General features: G+C 48.6%; 1 protein-coding gene across 2 annotated transcripts in view; it reads right to left on the bottom strand.

Annotated features, from left to right (window-relative positions):
• SLC39A14 (solute carrier family 39 member 14) overlaps positions 1-21,336 on the bottom strand; it is a 44,515-nt gene that overhangs the window by 9,829 nt on the left and 13,350 nt on the right. Inside the window, exons 2-4 of one of the 2 annotated variants that reach the window (XM_088020988.1) lie at positions 4,999-5,276; positions 2,812-2,998; positions 1,938-2,107 (exon numbers count right to left, since the gene is read on the bottom strand). In XM_088020988.1, coding sequence (XP_087877114.1) covers positions 1,938-2,107; positions 2,812-2,998; positions 4,999-5,262 — 621 coding nt within the window. In that variant the 5' untranslated portion in view covers positions 5,263-5,276. The remainder of the gene's footprint in view (positions 1-1,937; positions 2,108-2,811; positions 2,999-4,998; positions 5,277-21,336) is intronic. The other variant, XM_028114403.2, reaches the window with a different exon arrangement.

Genomic DNA, 21,336 nt, shown 5'->3' with positions numbered 1-21,336 from the left:
CAAGACAGGGACAAGGGCCAATGGCCCATTTCACAGCAACCACCATTTAGGGGAAACATGGGGTGGAAAGGATGGGGAGGCAATGCAGGAGGTTTGGGTGGATATTAACAAGGAAACAAAAAAGTAAAATCAGAGAGACAAGTAGGGAGGGAGAGAGAAACAGAAAATTTGTTAGTGATTCAAGTCTGATGAAATTTCCTTCAATCAGTTCAGAAGAAATGAGGAGGAATTCAAGGTGGCCTTGGAACCCCCTGGTGGCCCAAGAGACACCTGGAGGCGCACCTGGCAGCTGGTGTGGCTACAGGGCAGGACACCGCCTCATCACACCACCGAGGTGTGCTTATAGACCCTGGTCATAGGCTGCCCATGGCAGACTTTGGACTCGAGGGCTCTCTCTTTAATAGGAAACAAGACCAAGGGGACAAAGAGAGCTCATTGTGCTGCCGTGTTTGCTTTTCACACCCGGACCACGCCATATAGGCACATTCACCACCTGCGCTCGGCAGGCTCGGCGCAAAATACAACAAAGTCAGATGTGCAGGGCAGTGGGATGGAGAACAGGCAAAACTGAGGCCCATGACATTCCGTTTCTTAACTTCTCAGGGGTTTTTTTGTTTTGTTTTGATTTGTTTTCCTCCCAAGTTTGTTTCCATTTGCTCTGAGAGCGCTCCAGCATAGAGGACAGAGTTCCAAGGTCACCTTGTCACAAAAAATATTTCCTGTTATTTCCCAGTGTCCCACACTCCAGGTAGGATGAAATGGAGCTAGGACCCTGTGAGCCACAGGGGCGGAGCATGTACAATTATTATATTTCCATCCAACAGGCAATATGGCATTTTATTTCAAATCTTTAAAGAATTAATAAATTCAATTTCTGGAGCTGAAAAAAAAAAGACCAAGATGAGGCCTCCCGTGAGAAGTGCTTATTAGAGTAATGTGGGATTTTTAGATAACACTGAGGTGGTTCCTCTTAAACCAGATTTCTTCTCTCATATGGAAGGAACAGGCAAGGCCTGGGCATCCCATCAACATTGCTTCAGGGTAAGTCTTTTGATTGGGAAAGGCTGGGGAGTCACTGACACAGACTCTTTTTATGAAAGGCAGCGCCCCTGTTCCCAAAGGAGGTCCACACAGTCACCCCTACTGCATGGGCACAGCCCTACCTCAGCTGACAAAATGGGCAGACCGTCAACTTGGGTCTTATTTTTTTTAGCTCCTCAGTGGTCATAATTAAAAAGCAAAATTAACAAATATTTCAAAACAGTCAAGTAAGGGCACCAGGAAGTCAGTCCTATCCCAGGAAAGAGTCAAGATGCAAGGTATGAAGGACTGAGTGCCTTTTCCTTTGTCTTGGAATTTTCATCTCATTTGTTTTTGTTAAATGGTTTTTCTTCTGTTGGGCTCTCTATGTATGAATTATGGCCTACTTGGGGAAAAAAAAAAAAGATCACTTGCTTTTGAGCCCAATTCTATCGATCAGCTGGTGGCCTCTTTTCCTTCCACCCTCTTCCGGGTGGGTGGTCTCGTGGTGGCCACACCTGAGTACTGCCAGGGCCTCTGCTTAGAACAGAGCGGGTACGGAGTACCAGGGCTTGGACAGCGACCACCAGCTGCAGCGTTCCCTCGGAGCCCCGCAAACCGGGCTTTGGAGAGGCAGGGCCTGGGGAAGGGAGGCTGACATATCTCTGACAGGGAGGGCAAATGGGGAGAGCCTTGCATCTGACATCACCTGAGGAGGCCACAGGCCAACCTGGGTGCCCCAGGAGCGAGAGAAGGCCCTCGAGATCCAGAGTCAGAAGTCGTATTTGTGTCTCTTGATATGAGGGAGAAGTGAATTTTCCAGGCGGCAACTGTCAGGTGCCTCGGGACACGGGGTAGGGGTGGCGCAGTGGCCAGCCCCCAGGGAAAGAGGGCGCACGAGTTCTGTTCTACTGCACCTCTGGGATGAGCTGGAAGAGCGCGTTAGAGAGCAGCGTTCCAATGGACAGGGCGATGAAGTATGTGAGCACACGGCCGAAAAAGGCTTTCTCCGTGCACGGCAGGACGAGGGCTCCCAGGAGAGAGGCCAGGTTAATCAGGGAAACACTGAGGAAGCCAAAGCCCCACACTGTGGAGGAACAAGAACAGACGAGGGCCTCCATTACTCAGGGTGGGGGTGTTCTTGCTGCCTGGGGCGGCCAGTTCGGAATTCAGCTACGATCGGGGGCAGACAGAACACCAACCCGTCAGTACACACTGGAGTCCATCTCCGGTTGGGGGCTGTGGGGAAGCCTACAAACACAGCCCAGTTGCTCTCAGGAGAAGCTTACCTTTTCAACGGAGAGGCAGGTGAAAACGACAGGCAAATTTAAAAACCAGGAGTGAAATGATGACGGCAGGCAACAGTGAGCATAATGCAGGCAAGCACATGCTAGGTACCGAGGGGCGGGCAGGCCCGCGGGAGTCGCGGACACTCACAGCCCTGGGAGTCCACCCTGGCTGCGGCACAGGGCCTGGGCAAGGGCAGGCGAAGGGGACGGGGGCCAAGGGCAGCCACACTGAGACACCGAGGCATTAGTCCCTTGTAGTTTAATGAGAACAAAAATGAAAAAGTGGCTAAAAAAAAAAGCATCCACAGGCTGGTCGGTCCAAAAGCCCACACTGAGTTCACCAGTCACTCCACCCGGTCCAACAATATGCCGGAGCATTGTGTGAGTGTGGAAGACACCAGGGTCACCATCCCTCTAATCCGCTCCCCCGGTGTTGATGAGCTGCTCGCTGGATAGATCTTCCCTGAGCAGCACCGGCCCCAGCCACCATGTCCCCGCTCACCTTCGATGGCGCTTGGCTTCCCCTCTTCTGTCTGCTCATCCTCCTCGTTCTCCTGGTTCTCAGAGGAGCAGGCTCGGGAATCCAGCTGCTGGAGGATGGCAGGGCAGAACTCCCGGAACTCAGTCCTTCCAATCCGTGACTCGTTGTTCAAATTGTGGGCAGCAAAGAGGTCTCCAGAACTGAAGCACTGAGACAAAGAGAAAGAGGCAGGAAGCCTCTCAGAACCCAAAATCACATGTCACCTCTTGCCGCAACTGACTAGCCTTCCATGAGGAGAGAACAAAAATGGAACCTGTCCAAATCCGGGGGGAGGGTGTCCTATAGACTCATCTCTAGGGATGAGAGCAAGGTGGTCCCTCAACTTGAAAAACTCATGAATAATCTCAGAGATCAGTCACCCAGTGCAAGTCACACACCTCACACACACCCATTAGTACCTGGCTGCCCACAAGGTCTGGGAACAACTGAATCCCAGTCTTTGTGACCAGGGTGTGGTTTTTGGAAAACATGATTCTATTTGCATACCTGAAGATACAGCTTCATCCAGATACCAAATCTACCCGCACATCACAACAGCCTGAAGAGTTATTATATTAAAATGCATATTCCAGATACTTCTCCAGAGCTATTGAGCTCTGGCACCTAAAGAGGAACATCAGTCCCCATGACCGTATATGTAGTGTTGACCCCAGCCTGAAGAATGTGATTAGGGGAGGAAGGAAAATCTAAAGATTCAGTCTACCCACCGTGAAGCACGTAAGGACTGGTAGAGGACATGAATGTTCACTCCCCTTGGGAGGCGTTAGGTAAGTAGTTCTCACATACTGTTCTTATGAAACACTGCAGTTCTACTTCTAATTATACTTTATACACTTAGAATCAGTCTTTATTTGGGTTAGTTTAACATGGGTCAGTCTCTCACAGCCCTCCGGGTGTGCTGACAAGTGAGAGCTTCTGGGCCTACAAAGCAGAAAGCTGGACCCCGGTGACCCCCAGATACTGCTGCTGCGCCAGGAGGCCCCCTGGGGTCAGTCTGCATGGGCCTGTGAGGGCAGCCTGCTGCCCGACTCCAACATCACCACACACCTGCGCTTCTGCATCCAGGCTGCCTCGTCCCTTGGCCGTGTGACCTCTCCAAAAAGCTTTCCTTCAAGATGAAGGCCCTGGACACCTAGCCCCCAAACCTTCCTTGATTACTCTAGCATACACCCTACCCCCTCTCTCGCCTCTGAATCCTATGAAGACTGTCCAACCCATAGCAATTAACATTTCATTTTTTAAAAAAGATTTACTTATTCATTTTAGAGAGAGAAAACGAGAGAGTGAGTGAGCAGGGGGGAGGGGAAGAGAGGGGGAGAATCTTGAGTAGACTCCCCGCTGAGCATGGAGCCCAAAGCGGGGCTCAATCCCACGACCCCTCCTGTTACCCCAAGATCATGACCTAAGCAGAAATCAAGAATTGGACGCTCAACCGATGGAACCACCCAGGCCCCCCTAACACTTGATTTTTTTATCAGATAACTCTGTCCTCCGGTGGGTAAGCTCTCCATCTTGACAGCAAACTCTTCAACATGACTCATTTTTCTCTATTTCTTGCAGCACCTCAGCACAGGGAACAAAGCAGATATATAAAGACACTGCTGACTGACTTACATTTGGCTGCCACAAATGGCCTCAGACTATGATTAGCCGAGATGACATGGAAGAACAAGGAGAACCAGAAGCCAAAGGACTTGGGTCTTAGTCCTGCACTGTCCAGGAACTGAGGGACCCTTGGCATTCCCTTGTAAATAATGAAGGCTTTCCCCCAGCACCTGGAGGGAGTGTGAGGCTCCCCTGCGACTGCAGACAAAGGGCCTTGTAACCTGTAAACCCTATGAGACAAGCCGGCCGTCCCGGGAGCTCTGGCTTGCCCACGGGTGATCCCAGTACAGCCGTGAGGAAGCACGCGGAGGGCTGAGAACTCACGCTGACCGCTCCCCTCCAGTCAGGGCTTCAGAACAGCTATGTGGGAGGACAGGAGGTGCTGCTGGGGACCCAGACAATGGGGGAAGAAGAGTTGGCCCCTCTCCTCTACCATCACGGCTCGCCTGCTCCAAGCTGCGTGGGTTTCCCATGTCTGATTAGACTGTGACCCCACCCCCGCCCCAGGAGGCAGACAGTGCTCAGCATAGCTGAGAGCCTTACCGTCGAGAGGTTCCTCTGTCCGTGCACGGGCTGGGTGACATTGTCCCTGCCCACGCCCACATCCAGGTGGTTGAGCAGGGCCTTGAGCTGTTGCAGGGTGAGGCTGTCACCCTCCCCGTAGCGATGCAGGAGGTCCTGCAGGAAAAAGGCCGCACTGATGCCTGGCGTCCCCGTGGACACAGCGTGAGCTTCAGGAATAGCACTCCATAAGCTGACCCAGGTCAGCAGGAAGCAGTTAGGGAAGGCTGGGTGGAGCAGCTCCATGATGACAAATAAGCCTGCAAGAAGGAAAGGCAGGTGAGTGAGAGGCTCCAGAAACCTACCCTCTCCTCCTGCTTCCCCACCAGACGCATGGGACCCAGCAGCCTCGCTCCGGACAGCCTCCCCTCCCCTCTGACTCTTCACCCTTCTCTAACGTCTCTCCGCCAAGCTTTCGAGAAAAACCCTTCTTTTCAAAGCATGGAATAAAAAAATAATGAAAGGACAAATCAAACCGATTTGACTAAATTTAAAAAGTAAAAAGTAAAACAACTGTGATTATGGTTAAAAAGTCTCTATCTTTTAGAGACGCTGAAATAATCACAGATTAAACAATATCTCATGAAATTTGCTTCAAAGTAACAAAGAGGGAGCACAGATGAAACAAGACGAGGCACGAGTTTATAACTCATGAAACTGCTTGATGGGTGAATGGGGATTTACTACACTATTCTATTTTTTTTTTTTTAATAAACTCTACACCCAACGTTGGGCTCGAACTTACAACCCTGAGATCAAAAGTTGCATGCTCTGCCGACTGAGCCAACCAGGTGCCCCTATACTATCACACTTTTGTAACACTGGAAATGTTCCAAAATAAAAAGTTGCCTTAAAAACAAACAAACAAAACAACAGGGGCGCCTGGGTGGCTCGGTCGGTTAATTCGGCTCAGGTCAGGTCATGATCCCGAGATTCTGGTGGAGCCCTGCACTGGGCTCCCTGCTCAGCAGGGTATCTGCTTCTCCCTCTGCCCCTCCCCCCATTCATGCTTGTGCTCGCTCGCACGCTCTCTGAAATAAATAAATAAAATCTTTAAAAAACAAACAACACACACACAAAAACAAAACAAAAAAACTACAACTAAAAGAGGGGAAAAAATAGACTGGGAACAAGTACATCATCAAACATGACAAAGGTTTATTTCTATATACCTAAATTAGAGAACAAAAATGAAAAATTACTCAGACTCTCTGGTTTGTTAAGAATACACTTAAGGGGGTCAGAGGGATTGACAAAATGGGTCAAGGGGATTGAGAGGTGCAGACCCCCAGCTATGAAATAAGTAAGACACAGGGATGAAATGTACAGCCCGGGAAACACCATCAACACCACTGCAATAAGCTGGTATGGTGACAGGTGGTGAATAGGCTTATCGTGGTGAGTGTGTAACATATATAAATGTCGAATCGCTGTGTTCTACACCTGAGACTACTATATTGTGTGGCAACTACAATTAAAAAAAAGAATACAAACTTAAAAGATGGATGGTGCTATTGCTTATTAAAACAGCAAAACACATTTAAAAAAAATACAAAACCGAATGTCAGTGAGATCTAACAACGGAGTAAGAGACTGCTTGGTGGCTAGATAAATCACCAGACTCTTGAAAGTTATGATAATAAAAGCGTTTCAATCCTTTGAATTGTTACATCTACTTTTAGAATGTGTACTAATAGAAGCAACCCAAAAATTAAAAAGGCTATAGGTAGAAAGTTATGGTCAGGCGAATTATATCAGTTTCATCGAATAGTATGCAGCTATAAAAATGGAGTTTAATGTTAAGCAAAGAAGCAGAATGATTATGTAACCAAGTTAGGAAGTGAGAAGGAACAGGGAAAAATAGGTCTCAGAGTTAGCAGAGCTGATGATGACTTTCTTTCGTTAATCATTTCCCTCAGTATAGTTATAATTTAATTAGGGAAATAAACAAACACCAGGCCAAGGGCTGGGGGGTGGGGAATGAGCCTATTTAATCTAGACCCAGGAACCCAATTACTGCAGGCATTTCCACTCCTCCCAGGCTCCCAGGGCTCTGGCATGCCCCACAGTGGGTCATTCCACCTCTGGGCCTTTGCTTATGACAGGAGTTAGAGCAGAGTGCTTAAGAGCAGGCTTGTTTCCACTCTGGTTCTGCCACTTACAAGTGGTGAAGTCTTGGGCAAGATATTTAACCAGAGTTAACACTCTAGAGTCACTCATAGTAGTGATACAGGGGCGCCCAGCTGACTCAGTTGGCGGAGCCTATGACTCTGGATCTCGGGGTTGTGAGCTTGAGCCCCACGTTGGGTGGAGATTACTTAAAAAAATAAAATCCTAAAAAAAAAAAAAAAAAAATAGTGATGCAGCTTACCCTGGCCTTTAGTGTCAGAAAGACCTGGCTTGAATTTCTGAACCACTGCTGGCCAGATAGGAATGACCTTGGGCAAGTTACTTCGGCTCTCTACCTCAGTTTTCTCATCTATAAAATGGGTATACACCTCACTGGATTACTGTGCAAATTTATTTTTTATTTATTATTATTTTTTAAAGATTTTATTTATTTATGTGACAGAGAGACACAGCGAGAGAGGGAACACAAGCAGGGGGAGGGCGAGAGGGAGAAGCAGGCTTCCCGCCGAGCAGGGAGCCCAATGTGACACTTGATCCCAGGACCCTGGGATCATGACCTGAGCCGAAGGCAGACGCTTAACAACTGAGCCACCCAGGCGCCCTACTGTGCAAATTTAATGACATGAGCTACAGCAAGTCAGGAAGTGCCTGACCTATAGAAAGTACTCAATGAAATGTTATAATTTGATTATATCAGCAGGGTTCCTCCACTTTGATTCCCTCCCAGCCCAGATATTGAGCTGCTACTGCAACTATCAGGAATACCCCTGTGAAACTTTGCTCCAGGCCCAGAGCACACACATGACACAAGTCCCCCACCACAAATATACCAGCAGACATTCCAGGCTTTAGCTTCCACACATGGGGCATGCACAGAATCTGGGGACAGAAAATCTCAGTCTTCAGAGGAATGTACTTTGAGTCAAACAAAGGGTGGATTAGCCATCAGCACAAAGGCGGTTTGTAAAGTGTTCCCCTGAGACTAACAACTCTCAAATCTACACCGAGACCCAGAAGTTAATACAGGGAGCAGGTGGGATCTTAGGCCCAAATGGCTCAAATCTATTGTACAAAGCAAATAGTCCTGTACCCGACCACCCTGTCATCAGTCTGAGGCAGGTGTCGTGCTGTCAGAGCAAAGGACGGGGGGTGCGGGGGGGGGGGCTGTGTGGCTTTAGCAAAGGAGGGCAGAGAGATGAGAACAGCAGCTGATCAACCCTGAGAGGCTCCTGACAGTCACGGATTCCTTGAAGAGAACTTGGGATGCTTATCCTCACCTAAAAGATCAGGAAATTTTCAGAGATTAGAAAACATAATCCATAGCCAACAAGTCAAGTAGTGAAGCTAGAAATTAAATTTTTCGTTAACTGAAGCCAGGTCTGAATGAAAGGAAAGTCCGCGCACTCTGAACCACTTCCCTGCTGTATGAAGACATAAAATACACACGCTGCCTCCCCAGGCTGGAAAACCCCGCAGGTCACTAGGCGGTCTTTCCAATTTTTTTTAAGACTTTTTTAAAGTAATCTCTACACCCAACATGGGGCTCAACTGTACAACCTGAGATCAAGAGTCTCATGTGCTACTGCCTGAGCCAGCTAAGCACCCCAGCTCTTCCCAACCACCAGATCTGTCAGTCCCAACAAGCACCCCAAATCCAGGCATAACATGCCCTAAAGACCCTGCAGGGCCCTCCACCCCCCCAGGTACACCTTAGAGGCCAGGATGTGTTATAGGATGCCTTCTTAATAAAACAAACAATGGTTCCCACTTCAGCTTTATTTCTCAAATTTATCTGCAGCAACCTCAAAACATTCAGAACAAACACAAAATCCCCCCAAGTGTGAGATATCCCACAGAACTTTAGCGGCGTTACCTGGATGGGCATTTACAAAACATTTGTTCTTCGCCAACCCTGTGGCCCCTTGGCCCCTCAGTGTGGCTGGTCCAACCTCAAGTGCTTGAGTAGATTCATGGAGCAGAACCTGCGGCCTGATCTAACACTCAGGACATGACCCACCCCCCAGAGCACCTAAAAACAACTGCAAGGCAGGAAGAAGTCCTGGTCCAGGGATCTTAGAGTTGCTAAGACACTTCAAATCCAAATGACCCTGGCCTTTTGGCAGACACAAAAGGAGAGCTTTCTTTTTTCTTTAGCTACCAGTTATTCTTAGGAAAAAAAAAAGTTTACAAGAGCTTCTTGGAGGAAAGAAAGGAGAGAGGAAGAGAACACATACAGCTCTTGACGCAGCTGGACGGTGAAGCTGAGCAGGGGTCCTCACGGTGTGGGCCCGGCTACAGGACGAAGCCCGATCTATTAAGGCTGTGGAAATGGGCGGGCCCCTCCAGTCCTTCCAGGGAGCCAAGCTGGCTGCCCTCAAGGACACCTTCCAGAAGCAGTAAGAGAAGCACACAGGGCAGGATATGAAAACAAGCCGGAAAGAGACAAAGGTTCGAATGTGCTCCTGGCTCAGAGGACCAGGCTCTCCCACTCAAGAGAAGCTGGAGTCTCTCCACTCCTTTGTTCACTTGGCCTGGGTTCAAAGAAGTAAATTATTTTAGTGCTTTCAGGTCTGCCTCCAAGGTGCCAGACCCAATCCTCCTAGGGGGGGGAAGTAAAAAACCCAAGAGAAAGTCAGCGAGAGATGCTTGCTTTCAGACCCTCTGTGAAACTTCAGGTCTCCTTACCATCTTGGGGCTTCCTAATTCAGAAAATCAGAATCTCACCTGCATGCCATCCCTTCTCTTGGTTCAGAAGTATCTCATCCTCAAAGTGGCACCTCTGTGCTGGGGACATAGTTTCACTGTTGTATGTACCACGTGGCCAGTTTTCTGGGCCCACCTCCCCTGTCAGAGAGGAGCGAACACAGACTCCTCTCCAGGGTGACCGAGCAGCAACTAACTCTTCTTACTTGAATCAGAGGCTGCACCTCAGCTTCTGAGGGGCCTCCAAACATCCACTCCCTTCCCTAACCACCAGATCCTTCTGAGCTGAGGAATGAAACACAGGGCCGACTGAATGCTCCAGAGGCGATTTCTGAGGCCACTAGTAAGCCACAGGAAATGGGTGAAAGATATCTGTAAGCACACCTACTTGGGCCTATTCTGTGCCCCCTCAAAGGATGGGTTATGTAGGAACACAATGAATTATATATAAAGCTAGAACTCAAGCTGAGGCATTAGTCAGCTGCAGGATGAAGGGTAGCCATCAGGGCAAGGGCAGTCTCAACTGGGTTTTTACAAAGCACTTTACCTAAAATTGAGAAAAGGTTGATTGTCCCTACCAAAGCAAGCGAGCAAGAATGACCGTGGGGGCTGGAGGGGTGGAAGAGGGGGTGTGGGTGGGGGAAGGGGAGGCCACAGTGATCAGACATGATGGCTCCCAGAACCCTTGGCCCCACTATCGGTGGGCCTCAGTGAATCTCCCTAAGCCTTCCTCTCAACTGTCTGCTTTCCCACCTAAAATCCAAAGGATGGCAAAAGAGGTGTCTAGTTCTCTAATGTTCCTCTTGGGGACAGACAGCAGGGGCTCTCTGAGGTACCTGTGACCTCAGGACAGCCAGGGCTCCAGGGCTGTGAGCACCACTGCCCCAACTAACCAGAAGGCAAGTCCCCACCCCTCTGGGGGTTCTTTCCTGGTCAAGAGTTCACTTCTGTAGAACACCTTCCAACAGACTTGTCTCGCTCCAGTCTCCATCCCCACTGCATTCCAACACTGGGACCCAGTCAGCCCAATAGGACTGTCTCCCCAGGGGGGACACTCCCCATTAAGGGTTAACTATTGAGGGGTAAACAAATGCAGATGGCTCCAGGGGAGTCAAGGGGGCAACATTCCTGGCCTCCATTAAAAAACCCTGAAACTTGGGAGGGGAGGGGGGGGAAGGTCTTGAGGAATCCAGAACCCTGGGCCCAAGTACTAGAGGAATTGCTGGCTTTGGCAGCAGCAGGACTACTGGGCCTGGTGTGAGAAGGCCAATTTGCAGCGACTGCACGCAACGCACTGATCTCATTACGTCTGTTTCCTTAGTTCCCGAAAGAGGGAAAAGAAACATGCAGACTTTTCTGGGTATTAAGAAAGATAAAGTATGTTGAAACATTATATGAAAATAAAGACTTCTGAGTTTAGATGGAGAACTGAAACGGTATTCACAATTTCCCTTCCCTTAAATCATTAACATTTGAGTAAAACATTAGCCAAAAAAAAAGGCACCACCAGCAAGCAAACAAGGAGAGGGGCATACTGTAATACAGTAACTTCAAAACCAGAGGCAGGTTGAAGAAATGCAGGAGGCACCACTCATGGCTCATCTCCTAGGCCAGGCCCAGCCCTCACAGACAGAGCCAGGAGAGCGGAGCCAGAATTCTCACTGACCTCCCCCAAAAATGCAGAGGCCTACAGCTGCCAATTCTTTTTCCTCTTCAATTAAGGAGTAGTGGGAAAAGCTGCTGGGAAAACAGGTGACACTGGAACAAGAACAATGAGTGACTCTCCTTTGAGGGAAATCGGGGCTCCAAGGCCACAGACTGAATTGGGGAAATGATCCACTTCCAGTGAGTATTCCTCTTCCTCCAACAGAAGTGGAACACACCTCCCAGATCTGTGGGCTGAGCTCCGCCACAGGGCTGCTCCCAAACCTGGAATCTGGGACAGATCCATCTCCCCCACCTCAGCCCCACTCGCACACTGGTGCAGGCCACAGAAAACAGGTCTTATTTTAGAGCCAACATTGCCCAACAGCACTAGCGTGAAGACGATGAGAAGAGGAGGCAAACCAAGCAAAAGACAAAGATGTCAACACAAAGTAAAACATAACTCCAGAGAAGCAATTCTTAACCGCTTCACCTAACTGCAGGACAATGTAATTAGAACATTAATGCAATAAAACCAGAGCTCAAAGATGAAATTACAAAACAAAATGAGATCAAAGGGGATGCAGGCTTCCTAAAAAAAGAACAAAACAACATCACTAAAGAGCCAATAAATAAATTGTAATGAACAGAGAACAAATTTCTGCCAGTAATTTAAAATAGAAATACTGACAAAGGAGCGTCTGAGATAACCAGCGAGTGTAGACAGAAAAGACAGATTAAAACATGTAATGAGGGGGGCCACCTGGGTGGCTCAAGGTTAAGCATCTGCCTTCGGCTCAGGTCATGATTTCAGGGTCCTGGGATCGAGCCCACAGCCCCACATCGGGCTCCCTATTCAGTGGGGAGCCTGCTTCTCCCTCTCCCTCTGCCCCTTCCCCTGCTTGTGCTCTCTCCCTCTCGCTCTCAAAATAAATAAATAAAAATCTTTAAAAAAAACAAAACACATAATGAGGGACGCCTGGCTAGCGCAGTGGGTGCAGCTTGCGACTCTTGGTCTCGGGGTCATGAGTTCAAGCCCCAGACTGGGTGGGTGTAGAGATTACTAAAAAAAATAAACTTAAAAAAAAAAATGTAATGAGAAGACAAAGGTACCAAACATAGGATAACTGGTGTTGCTAAACTAAAGAACTCAAGACTGGACTATGAGGTATGTTCAAAGATAAAGGACACAAGATTTCCCCAAAACCAGAGGAGCAAAAGAACCTAAAGACTGAATGCTGAACTTGAAAGGCGTTTTCAGGCATCACAAAGGAACTTTTTCCCCCCAAATATTTTATTACAAAAATTGTGAAATATATTAAAACTTCTCTTATGTGGTAGAAAATTCAGGCTGCCCTCATCTTCCCCAGAGTAAATTCAGTATCAGAAGAAAATGCAACAGTGTTTACATCACTGAGAGAGAGAGAGAGAGAGAAAAAAAAAAGAACCGGAGATATTGTTCCCAGCTGAGATGTCACACAAATCTTGTTAAGGACAACAGGCGGAAATTCTCAAGCATGAAAGAGAGGCTACAGTCTCCTTCCTAGAGTGAAAACACAGGAGAACGAAATGCAGCTAATTAATAAATTTAAAAAAAGGTCTCAGGAATGCAGAAACCATGGTAAAAGAACTGATGGTAAACATTAAAACCCTTCAAAAAAGAAATAATAAAAAAACCTTGGGGATTTTGGTTATAGGACAGAATCTAAGTGTTATAAAAATGGACAATTTAGGGGCGCCCGGGTGGCTCAGTTGTTAAGCGTCTGCCTTCGGCTCAGGTCATGATCCCAGGGTCCTGGGATGGAGTCCCACATCCGGCTCCATGCTCCGCAGGAAGCCTGCTTCTCCCTCTCCCACTTCCCCTGCTGTGTTCCCTCTCTCACTGTGTCTCTGTCAAATAAATAAATAAAATCTTTAAAAAAAAAAAGGACAATTTACTACTAACAATTAGTGCCATCAAAAGATAAGACAAAAATGTGAAAATGCTAATGTCCTCATTTCTCACAGCAGAGTCAGTAAATACTATCTAAAAGGGGTAAGTAATTATAGATATGACTCACAAGGATTTTTTGAAACCTCTTTTACAAAATAATCTCTCGGCGAAAAACACATTTCTTTAAAGCTTAATAATTCCTTTAATTTTATTAGTTTCTTTTCTTCGGTTACATTCAGGGAAATTTTAAATACTTCTGTGTAAGATTATTTATTTCTCCATATGGATTTATCTGTGAGTAAGCTGGAAGATTATCCAGAATAGTATTCACCTAATAGTCATGAGGACTATTTGAGTGGTGGGATTTGGAGTATTTGTTTGTTTTTTTTTACTTCAACTCATTGATGTGTCCCAATGGGAGGTGGGCGTAGGGTAATACATGAAAACACGGGTGGTTATTTTTATAGTCAAGGAGTTAGGGAGAACTAAGTATGGCACAAAACCTACAGCCTGTAAAAGCAATGATCAGTACATCTGGACTACAAGAACTGCCCAGCATTCTATAAATTAGTATACTTCCAGTATTCATGCTCAAACTAATAATGATACAGTCATCTGTGTAAGTACCAACAGACCCAGTGAGAAAACCAGTAGCCTCACAGCCTGGTCCTCAGGTAAATACTGCCTACTGGCTTTCTGGAGTTCCAAAGAATTTTGAGAACAACTACCCAGTCTGCGGCCCTCTCCACCCACCAAATGAACGGAGTCCAAGAAACCACCCTCCTCTGGGGCAAGCTGAACCCCCCTCCAGTGCAAACACTGCAGCTTGAAAGCCAGACCTCCCCCCTCACCCAAGAGGCCCAGGTCTCAATGGGCCCATTCTTCTGTCCCCTCTGGGATTTTGCTCTCTTACACACCCTAAAAGGATGTCTTCTCTTTTCCCAGCTCCCACTCCCAGAACCTTAGCCTCAAGCTTTGGCTCAACCAGAAGGCCACCCAGGGTGGGAGATTTCTGCAAACAGTGCAGGAGTTCTGCTGCGGGGTGGGGGAAGGAGGAGGGTGGTGTTACCTAGAGGTGGTGGCCATTTACTTTCCCCAGAAAACCCCGTCGCTGGGAGGGGCAGGATGAGAAAACTTAAATAAAAAAGAAAAAAACCAGTGGGGACTCAGAAGCAGGGAACAAAATTAGAACCAGCAGCCTGCTGCTCATTGAGTAATATTTACTGAGCCCCCACTGTGTGTGTCAGTGCCTATGGGAGGGAGATTGAGAAAGGCAGAGCCTGGTGTCAGGGCCCAGCACAGACAGTTGGGGAGGGGAGAAGCTGGCGGCTTGACTTAGCCACCTGCTGAGCCCTGAGTGAGGGAAATGACAGCCAGGCCCAGGGGCTGGACCAAGGGAGAGAAGGAGTACATTTGCCAGGCTTCAAATTCAGGCGGAGGCTGGACTTGACAAAGCAGAAGAGTCTTCCAAAACCAACTGAGTGAGTCAGGCGGCCTGATGAGTAGCAGCCAGTCGGGGCTTCCCCACCAGAGGCCAGGGCAAGAGTCACTGCTGTTCTCATCATTCATCCATCACCACTTCCCAGACACTCCGTTGCAAAATTTTGACCTGTTGTCCCTTAAGTCCACTCCTGTTTGTCAGACCACAGGGCCCGACATGTGGCTTAGGAAACAGTGCTCACATCCACCACTTAGGTCACCTGCTTGAAGCAGGGTCCAGGCCAGAGAGTAAAGGGAGGTGATGGTGAAAGCAATAGGGTCTAGTTGCGGGGACTCTTAACTACAGGCAGAGGGACTGAGCTTGCTGTTGGGTGGAAGAGAGTGCTGGAAGGTAGCATTTTATCAGGAGGTAGGATGGCATGGTGCAAGGGAGGGAAGGGAGTGTGTAAGCAGATACAGCATGAAGCTGTGGGCGACACTGGTTTCTCTTCAGGAATGGCAGGAAGAGGGGAGCTCTGGTCATGTGGTGAGGCCCAGAGTGAGGAAGCAGGATGTGGGAAAGCCTTTTGCCTCAATAATCAGACAGTGACTGCCAGTAACCTTGGCTTGGGTCAGTGATGAGCCATGTGGGCAGTTTGGACAGTGGGAGGGAAAATGGAGGAATTATGATTCAGGAGTATAATTACTCAGTGTCCCTCCCTTCCCTGCCACTTTCTACAATTTGGAAATATGGGTTTTTTCTTTCTTTCCCCAATAACCCTCTGTCTCATGAGAGTAGGGCTCATTTATGACTCTCCTGAGAATGAATTACTGTGAAGGCCACTGAGAAATCTAAGGCCCCAGATGGAGCCTGTGCCTTTCTACTGGGGCCTCCAGTCACATGCAGGAGCAGTTGCTGGGCAAGAAGGGGTTGCCCTCTTTGGTGAAGAAATCTGGAAATCTAACAAAAGCTTTAGATCTTCCCCTGAGAGCAGTGGTCCTCAGACTTTAGGATGCACTGAGGTCACCTGAAGGGTTTCTTTAAACAGATTGCTGGGCCCCACCCCAGAGTTTCTGATTCATTGGGTTTGGGTGCTGCTGAGAATTTACACTTCCAACAAGCTCCCAGGTGACCCGATGATGCCGCTGGTGCCAAGGACCACACTTTGAGAACCACTTTTCTACAAAAATTATCACACAGTTCGGCATCTCAGCTGTAGAGATTGGCACGGCCAGCGTCTCTGAGGAGGAGTCAGGGACTTCAGCTGGCTTAAGGCTGGGAGCAACACTGTGGGCAGAATTCGCCACCCTGACTAGAAGTCTCTTAATGCTGTCTTCTTCCCAAAATGGGTAAGAATTATCCTCTGAGCCTCAGGCTCCCTCTCGGAGGTGCGGTGGCCCTTCCCAGACACTGAGCCTTTATAAGCCTCTGAGCCACAGCCAGCAGAGGCTTACTTGGTTTCCCTGGTGCAGTGAACCTCTCTCTACTAGAAGCCAGACCCTCCTGTGACAGGACAGCTGAGCAGACTTGTTTCAGCCTGATTTAGGAAATGATGGCGGGAGGTGGGCTGGTCTTTTTTAATTCACTCTGATACTTTTGGTGATGAGGACAATGATGTGGCTTGTTCCTCCCTGTTAGCTGCTAGAGAGGACTCTATTCAGTTTTTTAATGGAAACCTATGCGACCAGCAGCGTTAGGGGCAGGGGAAGCACCCCAGGCTGGGATGAAGCAAGGAGAAAGAAGCCTTGCTTTTGCGAATGAACTGAGTGCTGTGTTCTCCCACCCAGACACGAGAGAGCCTCCTGGTCTCCCAGTTTCAGTGCTTGACCACCTCAGTTCCGTCCTCCCTACTGTAGCCAGACTGGTATGCTAAAACCACCCATTGAGGGGCGCCTGGGTGGCTCAGTCGCTGGGCGTCTGCCTTCGGCTCAGGTCATGATGCCAGGATCCTGGGATCCAGCCCCGCATCGGGCTCCCTGCTCGGTGGGAAGCCTGCTTCTCCCTCTCCCACTCCCCCTGCTTGTGTGCCCTCTCTCGCTGTCTCTCTCTGCCAAATAAATAAATAAATAAATCTTTTAAAAAAAATAAATAAAACCACAAATTGGATCACATTGTTACTGAAAATGAAGTCCAGCCACCTTAATGTGGCCTACTGGACTACTGCCTTGGCCCCACTGGACATGGAAGTTCTCTTTTGCACCACCTTTGCAGCTACATTCTAGAACATTCCACCCCACCCCGACTCCTTTGGCCTTTACCTGGCCCACTTTTACATGCCCTTCATGTCTCTGCTAAAATAGTGTTCTCTTTGGAGGCCTCCTCTGATGCTAGGTTTGATCACCCCACTGTGCTCCCCATAGCTCTCTGTACTGCCCCTTGTCATGATCAGGGCAGGTGGCACAGACTGTCACCAGGCGCCCATGCCAAGGCCACCCTGTGGTTTACTCCTGTTAACTGCACCCTGTCCTAGAAGGTCAGGCCGGTTCTGGCACTTTCGACTGCCTTCCCAGGTTGCTTTTTAGGATTCGGTGCTCTCTTACCTTCCCAGGTTGCTTCATAACCGTCCTAGGTTGGTAGAACCTAGATAAGTACTTGCTGCATGAATATGTAAATACAAATGCATATGTACTCAGATATACCCCCACCTTTTCTACAGATTACAGAAAAGGCTGGGGCAGACTTCACTGAAGATGCCCCACTTTCGGCCCTGGGGTCAAGGGCAGGAGCAGACAAGTGTCTTTCCAAAGCCCCCTCTGTAAAGGGGCAAAGGGAGAGCATGAGGACCCAACCCTCTGCCCTCCCGATTGTCCCTTCTCTGCCAGAGTTCTAGAGGCTATCAAGAGCACACAGATGGATTCCAGAGCAAAGGCAATCAGGTTTCTGGCTCCTATTACACTCAGATACAGACCAGGGCTGACAAAAGACACGCAAAAAGCTCCCCTTCCCCAGGTTAAAACACCCTCAAGGCTGTGGGTGCGCAGCAGTCTGGACCATCGGGTGCAGAAATGACTTCCCTAACACAACTACTCATGCAAGTATTTCCACTTTCCTACCTCCTATAAACTGCTTGCCTATTAAGAAGGAATCAACATTCTGACCAGGCTTAAAGGCTTACCCGCTCTCCGGCCAACCCCAACCCCAACCCTGAGGGGCAACTGGATTACCCCCTGGAAAGGGTTTCTGATTTTAGCTTGCAACTCAGACGTGCTGTAGTTTGGGTGACTTTCCACTCTAAACAGAGAGAGAAAAAAAGAGTAATTCTAGGACAGCACTACTCACGGTAACACAAACCTTGGAGGCAACCCCAAAAACCCATCAGCAGGAGCGGATGAATAAACGAACCAATTCTCACAATGGAATAGTATACAAAAGTGAATCAACCACAGTGACATTAACACTGAGTGTACAAGATGTTAACTAACAACTGCCTTGTGAATGCCACTCATTCTTCAAGACCTCTTCTCCAGGAAGGTTGGGAAGGACTGTCTGAATCTGAAGACACCACACCGTAAACTCCGAGGACAAGAGCCCATTCTGGTCTTCCTCGTAAAGCTGATGGGGCATAGGGAAAGTGAGTGGAGACGGTGAAATGAAATGAAACCTCTTAACCAGACTTCCAGATTCCACTGGGCACCCCCATACTGTCAGTCCTTTCTCTATTTTTAAAGTATAACATACACGCATGTAAAGTGCCCAAATCTGAAATGCACAGCTCAGTGAAAGAAGTCATCCTTTTAAAGTACAAATCTGATCACAGCACGTTCTTTGCTTTAAGCCCTCTGATGGCTTTCCAGTACAAGTGGAATAAAACCTAGACTCCCTTCCCTGGCCTAAAACTCACTGTGCCATCTGGCCCTTGCCATCCGCACTGACATTTTTGAGCCCTCTCACTCACTATGATCCAGCTACTCTGGCCTTGTTTCTGTCCCTTTAACATATCATGTGCATTCTGACCTCAGGATCTTTGCACTTACTGTTACCTCTGTGTAGAGTGCTTTTCCCCTAGATCTTCATAGGTCTCAGTTCAAATGTCACCCCTACAAAGGTGGACGCCCATGTGGTTCATAAGGAAAAAAAAAAAGCTCACTTCCAGTCATTCAGAATCCCAATATGCTGTTTTATTTTCTTCTTACTGTATGTCACTGTCTAAAATAGTCTTCTTGGGGCTCCTGGGTGGCTCAGTGGGATAAGCGTCTGCCTTTGGCTCAGGTCATGAACTCAGGGTTGTGAGATCAAGCCCCATGTGGTCAGGCTCCCTGCTCAGCAGGGAGTCTGCTTCTCCCCCCTCCCTCTGCTTCTCCCCTCTGCTCATGCTCTCTCAAATAAATAAATAAAATCTTTAACAAAACAAGTAAAATAGTCTTCTTTCTCTTGTTTTGATCACATATTTATTTTGTCTCTTAAACTCCACAGTAGTGGAGACTTCAGGTCTATGACCCTCACAAGAACCTGAAGAAATGAGTGCCTGGTACCAAGTCAGCCACCAAAGAATACCTGCTGAATGAAAGTGTTAATTTCCCACTGCCCATTTTCATAGTGCCAGACAGTTTAGAATTGTGTTGTTCTTGAGTCTCTATCCACAGTGCAACCGTAGGGACTGGACCCCTTCTTCTGTAGCTTAAACAGAGCTAAAAAGACCCCCAGGGAGCCAGAAGGTTGTCTGGACCTGGAATATAAAACATCAGGCAGAGAAACTAAAGAGAAACCTAAGCTGCAGCAGGGGATCCAAGAGCAACGTGGTGGGAGAGAAGCAGACGCAAGGAGGCAGCCTCCCTTCCCTGCAACCCCAAAGAAGACAAATGTGCCAAGGATAGGCAACCATCTGATAATCCTGCCGAAAATAACGTGAACTTTTCCCCATGGCAGGGGAAGAAAATGAAAGCAAACCCAAGTACAGGCTGTTTCTAGAATTTCTCAGCTGCTCATGGAAACTCTGAGTCTCAGCCCAGTTGCATATAACCTCTCCAAGTGCCAACTGCACACATCCTGAAATGCAGGGGGAGGGGCTTTGTGAGCGGCTGCCAAGAGGGAGTGGTGTGAGAATAGTCAAGGTCACAGGCATAATCTGGCCAGCAGAGCTGTGCACACACCTCTGTTTGCCCATGGTCAAGGCCTCTGCCGTGGGAGGCATCCCCACAGAGTGTCTGCTGGATGTGGGGGGTGGCTGAGGAGAGAGGAGCAGGAACTGGGACACAATCTCTGTTCCTACGGCTGGTCAGGTTGCTCCAGAGGCCACTTTGGCTAGTGGCCCAAGTCTGGGGGAGTGGGTGACTTTGTACTTTTTGCACCTTTCTGGGAAAGGTGATGAGAACGGTCGTGGCTTGCAGCCCCTGGAAACTAACCAGGGACCTGGTATCCTGAGAATTTGCCTGGCCTCTCAAATGGAATGTCTCCAACATCAGAGAAAAATGGTCAGCACTGAAATATACACACATGCCAATCAATGTCACCTGGGCCTGGGATGGCTGAGCACAGGACATGTCATCCGTGGGCAGGGGGAAGAGAAAGAAAGAGGCAGTAAGGGATTTCAGGGCCTTATACCTCTGGCTCATCTCCTGGAGGAAAAACAGGGCCACCTTCCCCAGGCCAACATGGCTCCACCTCGCCCCAAACCTCACGTACTCTGCTCTAAGAAAACGCGAGTCTGTGGGGCTGGCTGGGAGCCCTCTGGTTTCCAGGAAAGGATGAAAGTACTCAACAGTCAGCTGGCTCCCCGTGATTTACAGGGCTTTCTTGACTAGCAGGACACATACATACCCCACCCCTTTTCCCCACAAACCAACCTTTTAGGCTTCCAGTAAAAAAGTGAGGAAAAAAAAAAAGCTGTTGGGTCTGCCCTCCTCACCCTCCCTTTGGGAGGGCAGCTCAGAAATCCTGGGGCCAGGGAGGTGGGGGCGGGAAAGGCCTTTCAGGGAAGTGGGCTGCCTCCTCCTTCAACTTCCACCTTGCAGCAGGGCACGCGGGAGAGGCCCTAAAGGGTCAAGGAGGTCTCTGCAGAAGCAAAGGATCAGTGAGATCCAGGAGCAAGTTGCCTGGGGGCCAGTCCTGTCCCCACAGTGACAGTCAACAAACAGTTATTAAGAACCTACTCTAGGGTGCCCGGGTGGCTCAGTTGGTTAAGCGACTGCCTTCGGCTCAGGTCATGATCCTGGAGTCCCGGGATCGAGTCCCGCATCGGGCTCCCTGCTCAGCAGGGAGTCTGCTTCTCCCTCTGACCCTCCCTCCTCTCATGCTCTCTCTCTCTCATTCTCTCTCTCAAATAAATAAATAAAATATTTAAAAAAAAAAAAAAAGAACTTACTCTAGGGGCTCCTGGGTGGCTCAGTCGGTTAAAGGCCTGACTGTCTCGGCTCAGGCTCAGGTCATGATCTCAAGATGATGAGATCAAGCCCCACCTGGTTGAGATCCAAGCTGAGCGGGGAGCCTGCTTGAGATTCTCTCTCCCTCTGCAGCCCCCTCTCTAAAATAAATAATAAATCTCAAAAACAAA

This window comes from Eumetopias jubatus, unplaced genomic scaffold (genome assembly GCF_037043125.1).
Source record: "Eumetopias jubatus isolate StellerSeaLion01/CBP00866 unplaced genomic scaffold, mEumJub1_p1.0 scaffold_2, whole genome shotgun sequence".
NCBI lineage: Eukaryota > Metazoa > Chordata > Mammalia > Carnivora > Otariidae > Eumetopias > Eumetopias jubatus.
The sequence above is the reverse complement of the archived record's forward strand: the minus strand, read 5'-3'. Positions and strand labels throughout refer to the sequence as shown.